The sequence below is a fragment of the Buceros rhinoceros genome, unplaced genomic scaffold (assembly GCF_000710305.1).
Source record: "Buceros rhinoceros silvestris isolate BGI_N320 unplaced genomic scaffold, ASM71030v1 scaffold8503, whole genome shotgun sequence".
In the NCBI taxonomy this organism is placed as follows: domain Eukaryota; kingdom Metazoa; phylum Chordata; class Aves; order Bucerotiformes; family Bucerotidae; genus Buceros; species Buceros rhinoceros.
The window spans coordinates 126020-140970 of NW_010404181.1; the positions used below are offsets into that span (position 1 = coordinate 126020).

General features: G+C 45.4%; 1 protein-coding gene across 1 annotated transcript in view; it reads left to right on the forward strand.

Moving 5' to 3' along the window:
• The window catches only part of ARVCF (armadillo repeat gene deleted in velocardiofacial syndrome), a 95141-nt gene extending 81341 nt beyond the window's left edge, over positions 1-13800 (forward strand). The window contains exons 11-19 of the mRNA XM_010133270.1: positions 1119-1246; positions 2175-2325; positions 3916-4108; positions 5240-5351; positions 5955-6045; positions 7245-7298; positions 9542-9633; positions 11630-11743; positions 13145-13800. Of these exons, the coding sequence (XP_010131572.1) occupies positions 1119-1246; positions 2175-2325; positions 3916-4108; positions 5240-5351; positions 5955-6045; positions 7245-7298; positions 9542-9633; positions 11630-11731 (923 nt within the window). The 3' untranslated portion in view covers positions 11732-11743; positions 13145-13800. The remainder of the gene's footprint in view (positions 1-1118; positions 1247-2174; positions 2326-3915; positions 4109-5239; positions 5352-5954; positions 6046-7244; positions 7299-9541; positions 9634-11629; positions 11744-13144) is intronic.
• Positions 13801-14951: the final 1151 nt, after the last annotated feature.

Consider the following 14951-nt stretch of genomic DNA (forward strand, 5'->3'; position numbering starts at 1 on the left):
CTGAACTTTACTTTTTGCAAACACCCCAAAGGCAGCAGTCCAGAAATACCACCCAGCTACAGCGACTGCAGATGACTCTATATGGACCACAGGTTGCTTGTGCCTTCCTGCACTCGCCAAAGCACTTGAGGCGATAACAGATTTTTGTTCACATAATCTGAACAGCACCCTGATTTCTGAGATCGTGTTTGTCTGGCAGGTTCTTTAACTGGATGTTTAGGTACTCTTCCCTCGTCAATGCAGTGTGTCATGCCACACTTAGTGAAGAGAGATAAAAATGGCTTCAAAATATGCAACATCTTGGAATGACTTGCCTAAGGCCCCCTTTTTAATATGGGTAGATGGATAAATCCTAATCCCAGGGATGAGGAAGTCAAGAGACGGATAGTGCTGTCAGCTACTCAGCGTCACAAAAGGAAATCCATGGCAGAGCTGGGCATAGTTGTGATTCCTGTCGTGCTTAAACCGCACAGATGATACCGTGATCGTGGGGATATTTAGTTAACGTAGATGGCGGTTCCATCTCCCGGTGTGGTGTATTTCTTTACCTAATACTTGAACTGGAGTTGGCATTTCTTCCTGCCCTGCCAGTTGGGGATTCCAGTCACTTTGACATCTTGCATCTTTCTTTTGTCCCTATGTGTGAGAAGGGGGTGGCTGATAGGAATGTGTAGCTTGTTATTTTTGGCCCTATTGTTTACGTCTGTAAAGGTACTAAGATTTGAATGAAAACAGGAGTGCAAGATGAATTTGTCACCCAGCCTAGAGAGGCAAAGTAAGAATTGTTGCAGACAAAAACTGTCTCTGTCACCTTGTTGTTACATGCATGTACTCAACCTGCCAGGCAGTCTATAGCATAGCACAGATTGCAGAAAGAATTGTCATCCTGAAGACAAGCGAAGGGAACTTCAGGCCTGCTGAAATGTCCTGTGCTTGAGTTCCCGTGTGCACCATTGTCAACAACTGTGGGTAAAACGTCCTGGACCTGGCAGAGGCCCTTTCTGCGGTGTAGCTTTCTCTTGGCTGTTCTCCTGTGTGATGAAATAAAGGTATGTTATGTGTTTATTCAAACATTGTCTTCTCTGCTTCCCTTCTGTTCTCCTCTTCTCCACCTGCAGGCTTTGAATTACTGTACCAGCCAGATGTGGTCCGACTGTACCTCTCCATTCTCACCGAAAGCCAGAACTTCAACACTCTGGAAGCTGCAGCAGGGGCTTTGCAGAATCTCAGTGCTGGCAACTGGACGGTGAGTACAGTCTTTCCTTTAGCCTCTTTTACTTCTGTTGTGTAATTAAAGAACAAAGCTGTATCCTGCTGTAAGCGTACTGTTACTTTGTGCGTTTACACCACCTTTAAAAATGAAGGAGATGGGAACTCTCATGAAATTACTTCCATCTTATTTGCCCACTTAAGATGTTTTGCATCTTCTGGACAGATGGTGTTTGCGTAGTGGAAGTGTCACGAAGCTCATGATAATTTAACCATGAGCAGGTTTTACTACTTAAACTACTTAACCGTTGCTTCGTCTATTCAGAAAATCCTGTTGTTAGATGATTAGGTGTCCTGAATACTTAAATCATTGAACTGTCAGATTGCTCGGGAAACTACACTCCAAAGTGTCCCCTCTGAAGCCTCTGTGGCACTAATCAAGCAGTTCTCTCAGAGCTCTTCCTGATCACTTCTAGAACTGCCTGGCGAACTGAGCAGCAGCCTGAGGATCAGCAGGGTGGTATTTCATGGCTCTCTTGAATATAGTTTATTTTAAGATCAATCATAAAACAGAATAAAAGCATGAAATTGGAGGTGGGGCAAGATAACAGATGCTTTGGATGCTTTACTCTTCCCTTCAAATGACCTCTTTTTTCCTAATCCAGAGGGATGTGTTTTCACACCGAGGTGTGCACAGAACAGATTCTGCTCCTTCCTTCTATCCCTGTCCTCTTTCCCCAGCAGCTTGCTAAGCTGTAGGATGAACTTCTACATCCTTTCTTCCTTGGTGCTTCGTGGACTTGAATGATGGGTTAAGTTATAGATGCATCAGAACACACGAACTAACTAGTCTTTGCGTGGAAAAGAAATTAATTACAGTACTGAAAGACGTGCCAGGGCAAGGAAAGGACAGGAATACGAACTCACAGTGCTTTGTTTTTTCTTTCCCCTTTTGTTCTGATCAGTGGTCCACATACATCCGTGCCACCGTGCGGAAGGAGAGAGGCTTGCCAGTGCTTGTGGAGCTGCTCCAGTCCGACTCTGACAAGGTTGTGAGGGCTGTGTCGATTGCCCTGAGGAACCTTTCCATGGATCGTCGCAATAAAGATCTTATAGGTATCTGCTGAACTTTGGGATCTTGGATTTGCCTGAGAGACCTCACGTTTTCTGTCAGCGTGCTGAGGATTGATTTTGTATGCAGTTTCCATCTGCGCTGAGGTTTCTCTGTAGACACGAATGGAGGGCTGCCATCTCAGATTGTATTGGCAGCCCACTTAAACAAGATGTGGTTTGAGGGAAATCTCTTAACTCGGGAATAAAAGCAGATGTAGATTTTTGCAGGAGAGAAGAGCATGTGTAGGTGTGTAGAGGATTGGCTGGGTTAAGAGGTTTCGTGTCTCTTCCTTAGCTCTGTCTGACATGGCTCTTGTGCCATGTCACACACGGTGGTTACAGAGGTGTTGCTCCTGTTTCTCTGTAGACACGAATGGAGGGCTGCCATCTCAGATTGTATTGGCAGCCCACTTAAACAAGATGTGGTTTGAGGGAAATCTCTTAACTCGGGAATAAAAGCAGATGTAGATTTTTGCAGGAGAGAAGAGCATGTGTAGGTGTGTAGAGGATTGGCTGGGTTAAGAGGTTTCGTGTCTCTTCCTTAGCTCTGTCTGACATGGCTCTTGTGCCATGTCACACACGGTGGTTACAGAGGTGTTGCTCCTTAGGCCTGCTGTTCGGATTAGAGCGGGAGTCTGGCCCGTGGCGTTCTGAGCTAACCTGGGGAGGCGCAGTGGGCTCTAAGGTTACCCCGTTTTTCTCACTCCGTCCTTCCCTTCTCATCCATTTATGTGGTAGGTACTTGTAAGAGTTGGACAGCAAACTTACTCTTCAGCAGTGCTCACTAGCTCCTGTCCAGGGAGGGTAAATAAGCATTCACCTGCCCGTAAGCAGGAATCTTGAAAGATTCAGCTGTTAGTTGTTTTCCTCTGGATGCCTCTGTACTTAGCTCATGTATTTGTTTAAACTAGAACCTTGTCAGGCCAGGAAGTACTGGTCACAGGTTTAGGGCCATCATCAAAGTTGATACTAATAAATAGCAAGGTGAGATCCTGCCTTAATACATTGGGTGGGGTTTTTTAATAGTTCAGAGGTGTAGCAAGGCAAATGGTACAGACGGACACCTGGGAGTGATAAACTCCAGACTCCCCAGATTTCTTCCAGTACTGTGTGCCTTGAAGGCTAACAGCACCCGGGAGGAAGTACCCTTGCCTTTGTTGGGGGGAGGTTAGTAAATGCGTGGCTGCACACCTTGCCCCAGAAGGCCCATTACAAGGCTAAGCTGCGTAAGCCGTGTGTGTGGGTTGGCATGAATATGTGGCGTTAACAGAAGCTACTGGATGCTTTTTGCCTCGGGCATTGCAAAGTATGATCGATGCTGGCTGTAAAATTCGCAGTAAAGATTGCTTTCCCCCCCACCCCTCAATACCTTTTCATTCGTGTTTATGGTGAAGGACTTTGTCTTGGGCATCAACTCTCAATCACCTTGAAATAATGAATGGTAAATGCACTGTAAAGTTACAGTCTTGAGGTTCAGAACAGGTGCATTATAAAGTTTTTTGACATGGAAAACACCCTGGAGTTTTATCATTTCAGGATGGGAAGCTGAAATAATTATTAGGGGTGACTAATGGTATCTCTCCTGTTATCTAGGTAGTTATGCCATGGGTGAGCTGGTAAGAAATTTGCCCAGCAGGCAGCAGAGATCTGCAAAGAACCTGGAAGAGGATACAGTGGTTGCGGTGTTGAACACCATCCATGAAATCATTACTGACAGCTCAGAAAACGCAAGGTCTCTGATCCAGACACAGGGCATTCAGAAGCTGGTAGCTATCAGCAAGTCAAGGTAAGTGACAGCTGAAAGGAAAATGCGTGAGAACTCACTGCAAACAGGAAAATGTCACTACGGACAGCAGCTTTGGCTTTGAGAGAGCATTCGAGCATCCCAACCTTTCGGAGCCTTTAATTTCAGAACAATTAATACATACATAGTAAAAGCAGTCATCACCTTTAATAGGTTTACTTGATCAAAAAAAAAGAGTTAATCGAGTGGTCGCTTCAGCCATGTTGAGCCGTGTTGTCCCTCGTCAGTGTGTGTTTAGCAGGCACCATTTGCAGTGAAACCATGATCTTTATTTTTAGTGTGAGAGGCCTTCTTCCTGTGGCAGTGTTCCAGTCCTGGAATGCCAGTGCTGAAATCGTTTCTTTAACTGAAATGCTTAATGATGTGCACTAATGGTTGTGGCAGTAGGGGGGGAGGTATTGAAGTAACAACTTTCCACTCTGCAGTTCTGTTGAAAACTGTTCTGACTGCTTTAGAGGAAAGTCTGTTTCATACAGTTCAACCTGTTAGACATGAGCTTCTGTTCTAGGTGTGTTTTCAGCAAACTTTTGGGAGAGTGGCTGAAGACTTTGTGGGGCTGCACTGTTAGGAAATAGGAGAGCCAACCGAGAATTGAACCCTGTAGCATCTTACAGAGGGTGCTTGTGTACTAAGGAATGGATATTTTTCTGTTTAAAAATAGCTTATTTTTGCTGACCCAAATAGCTTCGTAAGGTATTCTAAACCATGAAGCAACTTCACTGAATTGTAAGGGATAAGGTTTGAAAAGTGGCTTAGAACTCGGGTTTTTTTTTCTAAATAAATCCATGCAGGATGGAATCCATCTCTCTTTTGTTAATGACAGCTACAAGATGAAAGACTCACCTTGGTCTCGGTGCTTGCCCAGCAATACGTGTGAAAACCCCCAAATCTGCACAATTTACAACTTTTTGTTTGGATTTTTTTTGTCTGCAAATACCTATAGACAGGAAGAAATCATTGAAGGATTTCACGATTGTTCTATAGCTTACGGGTTCCCAGTATAGCTGTGTGCAGTACTAGGTATCTCCTGGGTATTGTTTTAGCGCAAAGAAATCGACATTAATTGTCTCACAGTGCTTGATGCTGAAGCTCTGATTTTATCTTGCGAATCAGCCAGTCTCCCAGAGAAACAAAAGCAGCATCTCACGTTCTTCAGATGATCTGGAGCTACAAAGAACTACGAAACGCCCTGCAGAAGGATGGGTGGAACAAATCACACTTCCAGGTAAACAGGTCGGCTCTTAGACTGTTAGCAGCTGTGGAAATGCTGGAGCGGAAGATGTCCTAACTTAGTCTGATACCACAGTCTGGTAGATTTGGGGCTTTGGTTCTGTTCTTCCAGGTGGTGGATCAGTGGAATGTAATCTAGTCAGTCACAGCACCATGCACATACTTGCTCGATGTTTCGGTGGTCTGTGAGCCGTAGCGCGGCAGGGTTTGGAAGCGTGCCACCTTGTATAGGTTAAATGCCTGTGCTTTGCTGGAGGAGGAACTAGCGTGTCTCTTCTCAGCTGTCTCTCATTTGAAATGTTCCAGCTCCAGCACAGGGCAGCCACCTGTTCTTGACATGCAGCCTCCTCATCTTTCCTTGTGGAAAGGTTGATCTCCTTTTACAGACCAACAATGCTGCCATTTAGGCAACAGGGAAAATATTCCACCAGCAAATCTATGTGAAAGTAAAAAATGCTCGAATGCCATAGTATCAGCAGAGGGGAAGGGGGGCTTAGCATTCCATAATCTCTCTCCGTACTGTTGGTTGGTTTGTTGTTCTTGTTCAATTTCTCTGAGTAGCAATTTCATAATTATTTGAATTTTTTTTTTCTCCTAGTCTGTTTCTGCAGCTCCGAAGGGTTCCAAAGGTGCTGCTGGCAGGTCTGGTTATGACGACAGCACTTTGCCCCTAGTGGATAAAAGTCAAGGTCACTTCTGCTATTTATTTCTTTTTCTATTGTGCTCTGCTTGCTTGTTTTCTGGATTTGCGGCATTTGTGTTACGGGAGTGATAGGACCGGGAGCGAGGGGGTGAAAGTGTGTTACTTGTGTGGTGCTTTCTACCCCAGCGTCAGCACAATCGGTCCTGTTCGCTGGGTATGGATAGTATTCTTTCCCTTGTGAAATGTGCACTGCTGGTGGTGTCTTCAACTTGTGTGCAACGTAATTAGATCTACCTGGGAGAATTTGGGATAGGCATGAGTCAGAACTTCGAAAGAGGAGAACAGCCTGTCTGACCATGTTCTATATTCACAAATCTAGCCTTCAGCCAGGCCGTGGGTTTGGCCTTTCTCCTGCTTAGTGCTTTCTAAAGACACGTGTCTGTGTTGGCAGCGCTTCTCCCTCTGCCGTGCAGGGCGTTTTTACTGGAGGTGGTTTCTCCAAACACAAGCTAAACCTGTCTGTGCTCGTTCATCAGGCCCGACACAGCCGTACCCACGCTGGTGTAGCTCCAGCTCTAGTTTCGTTAGGCTTGCTTTGTCTCTGATTCTGGTTCTAGTTTCTAACACTCGGGTGTCAAAATGACTTTTCAGAAATCGTTAGTCTCCTGGGTGAGGTTGCCATGTTGTGCTTTACCTGGTGTACCTGCAGGTTACTGCAGAAGGACAGCCCCGCGCTGCCCTGCCTGTTCCCACCTTCCCTATCTTTGATCAGATCTGGCAGATGATGCAGGCAGAGGGTTGGTTTGCTGATCTGACAATAAACTTCTTGTTTTCCTTGTGGGTTGGCTTTCTGCTGGCTCAGCAGGTGGCTAGATTGGATTGTGAGCCATGTGAAGCTGCAGCCCTGTTTTCCTTCTCTTCTGCTGTGGAAAGACCAGAGAGAAGCTTGTTAATGGCAGTAGGTAGTCCAAAGCAGAACTGTGGTTTCTGTTACCACTTGGAGCGAGGGAGTTACATATTGCAGTGTTAGAGCACAAAATACAAGGATTACATGTGCGCTCTGGAGAGCTTAAACCAAACTTTTCCTTTCTGAATGGGTAACTGTCAAAGAGTCTGATGGGTTTTCACAGTAGCCTCTGCATTCAGTACGTTATGGAACTCCTTGGTCCTGTGACTAGTATAAAATGACCAGGTGATGAGAACAGCAAATGTATCTCAAGTCATTTCAATGTTTCTGTTTTACAGATAACGAGAAGTCTGGGAGTCGTGATATGATACCTATGGATGAGCTTGGCCCAGGTAAATTCAGTCACAGATGAAAGCCTCAGTCTGTTTCAGTAGAGCACGCTGTCACTCACGGGAAAGTTCAACCACTTCTCTAGGTGATGTTCTTTCAGACGGATAAAGCTGACATTTAAAAACAGAACGTTACCTTACGAAAGATGGGTCGTCATCATCCCTTTTTCCCTGTCTTTGTTGTTGTGGTGGTGAAGTACATGTAGGGTGTACACACCGATTTCTCTGCTACTTTACGCTGGTAAAAGAGCTGTGCTGACCCTGCTGTCGTACTAGTCTCTGGCCCTTGAGGCATCTGCATTCCCTCTTACAGATCTGAAACCAGGCATTCAGAAGGAAATAGAGTTCAGCATTTTCTTCAATGTAACGCTTGTGTTTAAGTCTCTTCTCCCTTTGTTTTCTTAGGAAACACCAAAAATAAGTTAGTATGTGTGATATTCCCAGCTCCACCAGCATCTGGCTGGGCCTGACTTTTCCTATAGACTGGGAACAGCCACCATCTGTCAGTGAAGTGCTTTGAGACTGATAAAATCTGTAGTTTAAGACTTGCATTTTTTTCTTTACGGTGCTGTGTGGTCTCTTTGGAATTTGCTTGCTTTCTTCCAGTTGACATTACTTTTATTTGAATACCTATATTAATGCCTCCCAGTCACGGTTTGATATAGTGCTATTTGTGATCGTAGCCGAAAAAAATAGCAAGTTAGAACCAAGCTGAAAGCTAGGCATGTTCAGAAGTTAAAACAACGGGTACATACTACCTGTTGTATGCTTAGAAGGATGAGATGCCACCTGCCATGAATCAGCTGTCCAGATGTATTTTGCCTAAGGGAACACTGGAACGTTTGCTCTTTTTTATTCAAAAGGAACAGCCAAGAATGTTAGGCACCTTCACTGTCCCCACGTAACTGTAAGTAAAGCTCCACGTAGCAAGTGTTCTCATGCCTTAAGATCTGCGTAGTACATGTATAACTCCATGGCTCTGTAGCCGTTTTCAGCAGCACGGTTAAACAGTCTGTTGCTGTCCATGATGCCATAAATACACGCTCCTTCAGGTGCTTGCTGCAGGTCTCTGCGCTTTGATTCATGAGGTACGTGGAAGACTTGCAGCTCTTTTGAAACTAACCTGGCTGTGGCCAGCACAGGCAGCATTTAGGGCCCTGCGCTGCCACTGTGTCCGGTAGAAGTCACTGTAGCTGCGTGTGCTGTTGTCGTGTGGGCAAACAGAGCCTGGTTATGCCATCGGACCCCCACAAAAGCATGACTGACTTCTCCTTAATGACAGGTTGCAGGCAAGTCATAAACCACGAGAGGAGCGTTTTGATAGGTAATGTAAAACCTTTTTGTGGTATTCTAAGAGCCCAGTTTGTCAGGACGTGAAAACATTAATGATCCCTCGATTACGTAGGGGAAAACAAAAGCCTACAGGGAGCTGTAAATCTGAGTGTTGTTTACTCCGGGTTACAGTGTTGTCAAAGCAGAGCGGGAGAGGAACCATTTGTCACTGATAATGAAGGAAATTTGGTGCATCGAGAAAACAAAGATTTGCATTGGCTGACAATGATTCAAAGCAAAAGTTCGCAAATAATTAGAGCCATTTCTTTATAACACTCACACTTCTCTTCCTTGGGTTCATCACGCTTTTCGTATTGTTTCCTACAGCTGTCAGGAGAAAAAGCACCAAGAGGTGCTACTTTGTAATGAAAGACAGTCCCAGCACAGCAGGGTTTGCATCAAGATTTCTTCCAACTTGCCAGGCCCTTTTTCTCCACACTCTGAAGGGGACTCTTCCAAATTATTGTCATGACCTGCTAGTAGTCAGGCTCAGGAAGAGTGGGAATGTGCTGCAGAGCGTTCAGAGAACGAACACAGCCAGTTAATCAGGCTGCTAAGCAAGGAACACAAGATTTGGGCTGGATTTGGAGCTCATTAGCCGCGGGGTGTGAGACGACAACTTGCTGCTTTACTTGGGCACACTGAAAACTGCAGCAGGCTGGGATGAAACAGTGCTGCTTGCTGATGAGTGCCAGCACCTGGCACTCATAGAAAAAGAGGGGGTTTCTGTTTTGTTTTAAGCTGGCAAAAATGCAACTTCAGAGCTGGAGCGCGTGTGAAAAGCAGGCTGCCAGCATCTTTGGGTGGTGATGGGTTATTTTCCTGTTTCTTTGCTGAAGAATTCTGCTTGTAATCATCTCTGTTTCTGCGCTTAGTTGTGCTTCGTGCCTGACTGTCATGTTATTTCTCCTCAGACGGGTACTCCACCATCGATCACCGGGACAAGGAGCGCAAATACAAGACCAGTGATAACACAGGGGATGCCTCGGAGAAAGAACCTTTAAAAGTGAGCTCCCTCTTACAGCTGAATGTTAGTTAATATGTGCCTTTAAAAGAAAAGAAGCCTGGTGTCCTCAGCAAGAAATTCAGGGTGGTTACTCGCCTGGGGGCTGTAGAGAGCTGCTTGCTTTTTTCTTTTTTTGATAAAGGCACTATTTTGTAACTTCGCACTTGGCTAACTAGAAACAAAACAAACTGCTGCTCTCCAGTGTAGGAGCAAATGCAGGCGGTTGCTGTATTCTTGTAAACGGATGAGGCTGTGAAAATAGAAAGCATTTGTTCTGTCACCCTCATCCAGGCAGCATTCACTATCCCCACAGTGTTAAACCATGCTCAGACTTTGTTCCAAGCAGTCACTTCAGAGTGTCGTCCTGCTTTATTGTTTTCACCAGGAGAAGTAGGTGTGAGCTTGTGTGTCTGTGTACAGCAGTTACCCCAACACTCACTCACAGTCCTGACGCTGGATGTGGCTGTGGGACGTGGAGGTGGAGAGGGAAGGAGGAATGGCATCGTTCTGTGTCTGCCTTCTACACCCGTGCTTCACGAAGCTCCTTGTGTTCCCCATGCTGTGCAGTGTGGCTTAGTGGTCTGTGTGATCCCTGTGGCATTGCGGTACCTCTTTGGAGGCCTTCAGAAGAGCTGATTAATGCTGTGGCCATCAGTTCTCTCTGAGGGGAGAATGAGGTTGTGTTTTCCACTGGGGAAGTAATTTCAACGAGGAAGAGGAGGAATCATTGAGACGAGTCAGTGGTAGGAAACACTCTTGATAGTCTGCAGCAGGCTGTCCTTAATAACCTTCAGCACACCGCTGGTAACACCAGAAAAGCCAGATGATTCTTGTCGAACGGAAACAAATACCAGTCAATTGAAAGGAAAACCCACTGTTATCGAACAAGGGAAGTAAAAATGTGATTTGGAGAAAAACGTTTCCATAAATCATGAATTAGAAAGATGTCCTGCTGCATTAGTCTGTCTAACTTGCCAGGTCCCGCATTTCCTGCAGCGTCCTGCCTTTCTGTGAAGGTGTGCCCTGGAGAATGGCTTCAGTCCAGCTGGCTGTTTTTTAAAGCGCAGATCACTCTCCTCAGTTTGCCAGTCCTGGGGGGAGCTGCACCCTGTTGGACACTGTCCAGTTAGACTTTTTGGTAGACATGGTTGAGCTCCTTAATTTGTTTCTGGAGCTGATAAAACTGAGCTGATGGCTCAAGTCATCGGTGTTCCCTGCTGCTCCGGTATGGCAAGAGATGGCCCTGCTTGAACTAGTGTCAACAAAGCAAACTTCAAGTTCCCTCATCGCAGTTACGTTTTGCAAGGGTGCAGTGGGAATGGGTGCACTGAGTGACATCAGAGTGTTCTCAGCAGGAGCTTGACAGAAAATGTCTTTCTAAGGAAAATAGGCTAAGGTAGAAAAGTGAACAATATTTACTATTTTTGCCACTCAACGTTCATTAAACTGGTTTGATACAACCCTCAAAATCACGTCAGGCAGCCCAAACTCCAGTGTAGGTCTGAAGGGAAGCACAACCCAGAGTTCAGTGAGTAGCAGCTCTGCCTCCCTGAGAGAGAAGTATTTCCCCTCAACAGTGAGTCTCCTGTAGTCTGTGGAGGTGCTTGGGTGTAAGGACAGAGGGTAGCCTGAGTTCAGCCTGTGGTACACATCAAAGTTCGGTGCTGCCATGCCCGCGGTTGGGCAGAGCAGTAGCTGCTACTCACTGTTCTTGCTGTGCTGTGAAACAGAAATCAATCCGTGGGGTCTTGTGGCTTGTGAGCTCTTTGACAGCCATGGCTCCGAGGCTCAAGAGTGGCTGAACCGGGGAGTAACGACAGCGGGAAGTGCAGCCTTTCGGCTGTTACAGATGCTTTTGTCAGTATTGTGCCTTTGCTGATCTTGTTTCTTTCTCTACCACTAATTTTCCCTTGTGCTCCTTCAAGCTGACTTGTTTGGTGGTTTTGTTTGATTAATCCGCTCTGTTTTGCCTTTAACTCCTCACCCTGTGCTGCAGAATGACACAAATAGGAAAAACATTAACAGGAGTAACAGGGCTTCGGTGAATCTGGTGGATGCCCGTGACATTAAACCTCAGCCTGTTGACTCCTGGGTCTAATTTGCATGCATGGTAGGTCCTTTTAATGGTAATTGGTGCTAGTGATTAACTTGTCTGGAGCATGATCTGTATCGCTGTGGAGTCTCCTAAAGGCTAACTACTTGCCGGGTCTTTTCAGACAAATGAAAATGTGTTTGAAAAACAGTCGTATTTATATTATTCAGTGTATCTTTAATGAATGCAAATACCACTGTTTGATTAAAAAATAACCTGTCAAATAACCAGACAGAAAATTAATATCGTGAATGATTGGTTGTCAGCTGAAATGTGAAAGATTTCTGCTGTTAGGCCATGGGAATGAATTTGAATAGTGTGCTCCTGCTTCCAACCACATTTTTTCACTCTATGCTCCTTGTAAGGATTAGCCGGAGACTTAGGAAAAGCATATCCTTGGCTATTTATGGATGTCCCCGGAGGTTCCCCTGAATTACACAGCCCTGCTCATCTGCAGGAAAGCTGCTGGCTGTACACAAGTTACCTCGCACGGAGAGGAGATTTTGCTCACACAATAAACACTGACCCACAACTCCCACTTCTTGATTCCTGATTCTTTTTCCTGTTGCTCAAGAAAGGTGCTTTTTTGTCGCTTTCTAGTTCTCTGCCTTCACCACGTGCCAAATTCCTCAGTAATGTCACTGGCCTTTCTTTGCTCCTGCCACTGCTAATCCATCTCCCGCTGTCTCGCTAGACAGTCCTCTGCCCCGGCTGTACCTTCTGGCACGCCATCAGATGGGACGCTACGCTTGGAACAGCAGGTTTTGTGCCCCTGGCTACGACTAAAGGAAAGTCTTAGTGACTCTTGTGAAGGCACTGGGCAACTTTCCCATCAGACTGGACAAAAGACCCAAATTCCAGAACATAATTCACTCCCATAATTCTGCATGGAAGACATCGGCCTTAGTGGGAGAGAAACCTCCCGTATGTCTTTGGGAGGCGGTGTTGGATTTTACTTCTTTTCCCCTCCTTCATTTAAGAGTCTAATTAAAGTGCTGAGTGTTTACAGATTGTTTCTCTTCCTGGGTTGGAAGCGCCTGCTCGGAGCAGTCGTTCAGCACTGCCAGCTCCTTGTACACAGCCACAGAGCAGGCCTGGGCACCGCTGGCTTCCCACAGCTGGTCAGCGCGGCATGGTCAGCCCTGCTGGCCCACCCGTAGGACAGGGACATGCGCATGTGTGTGGTGCCTGTACCCTTTGCTCCTGCTCTCTTCTCTGAGCAGTGAAAGCTTAGAGGTGGGGTACAGACTCTGAAAAATGAGGTCTGTGCTCATTTTCTCCCAGTCATACCTACCCTTCAGGGAACCCACGTATTGGGGAGAGGTTGGCATTTCCAGTCACTGTCCTACCGCTGGGTGGTAGGGATCACCAGAGTCATGTTACTTGCTGGCGTTAATCAGCTTTGACTTTATTTTGCAGGGCTAGAGTCCAACCACATTTTTTTTAATTGAGGGGGAGAAACAAACATTGAATCGACACAGAGGATCTCATCAGTCACCACTGCCATTCAGATGTGGAGGGCGCTGCATCACTGACCAGGCTGCAGACTCCAGGAGGATGTGGGGAGAAAACTCAGCTGACTGTCATTGCCAACCCCGGAGCACCATGCCTTACAGCGTGACAATTTGCTTTGTAACTCGGTCACATTCCCACCAGAAACAGCCACCCCCTCCCCCTCCCGCCCCCTCCGGCAAGAAGAAAGCAAGCGAGGAAAGAGGATCCCAGCTTCCATCTAGCTGGCTGCATTTGTGGGTGACTCTTACGTGCGGATGGTGCCAAGTACGAGAAGTGAAGGTCGTGCAGCAGCAAAGACGACAGCTTCACCTGTGAAAGAGAAACTGCAGAACATTTGAAATGATCTTGTAGGTGTAGCCATGAAGACATTAGCACTTTTCTGCTTTGGGGCGCGTTGTTTCATTGTTTCTGTTTTGGGAGGTTTCATTTGAACTGTGACTCTTAACATTTTTAAAGGCCTTCTGAAAAATGTTTAGGTTTTCTTTATTATTTCCACAGAAAGTGCAGGAATGTTGAGTGGGCTTACTGGATTTCAATGAAGGGATAAAATGCAGAACAAATACTATTAAACGCTGGTCAGATGGACGGGAGAGTGAGTGACAAAATTGATGCAAGCTGTATAATCTGCTTTTAGAATAAGCTGTCTCAATCACAGTGCTATGTTATCATTACAGTATGGTGTACAATACTTCTGCCTTTTGAATTCTGTAATGGCTCTGTTTTTGTTTCCACATACTGAAACGCAGTTTATTGAGGGTTTCAGAGTCCCTGGTTCAGAAATCTGTGCTGAGGAGTGGAGCTGGCTGGCTTTTTATTTTCCTGTTCTCGAAGATTGCGATAAGGAGCTCTTACGTTTTAAATGTACCAGTGTGATGATGATTAGCAATTTCTTTTGCATAGCTGTTACCACGTTGGAAGAAAATAGGAGGTTTTTCCATAGGATGTCGTCTTTTGAACACGCTATAAATTTTAGATGGGTCTGTCACTTACATTTGACGGTAAATTTATCGCTGTTGGATCTGTGTTTGCTTTGGGCTATAGATCCTGATGAAAAATGCCACAAAGGGAACTGGTTTGGTGGTTTTAAAATCATCATCGTGATTTCCCTGTTCCTTTGGTTTTGTTTTGAGATCACATATTTCATTTGGTGTGAAAATCACCCGTGTGCAACAGTTCTCCCCTGAGATGCCCAGGCCTGCTTTGTGTGAGGAGGAACTTGGACCTCACGAGAACATGCTTTGCCTAAACGGTGTCTGGTAATGCCGTGAACTGGATGACCTCAGATCACTGATTTCCTCCAGACGTAGGTCAGGGAGGGCAGCGGGTGAGAACAGCAAGTAAACGTCTCACTAGTAGCATCAGCGGACTTTTGCTGATTTTATTTGGTTGCCACTGTTCTTTGATTGCCACATTCAGTTTTAAACAAGCTCCTTAAAACAGCGTGACTGGAAAGCACATTTCTGAATCTAGCAAACGTCATTTGCGGTTTTCAGTGCCTGCCGTTTCCTTTGTGAGTAAAAACAGGAAATACCCAACAACCTCACCTCCCCCAAAATATTGCTGTAATAGTACACATCTAAAATTTTTGTAAAAAAATTTTTAAAAATTTAAAAAAAAAAGCAAGTACCAAGAGCTTTGTATCTTCTTGAGTATATTAAGAATTTGACATGAATACATATATATAAATAAAAAATCTATATATCTATATATA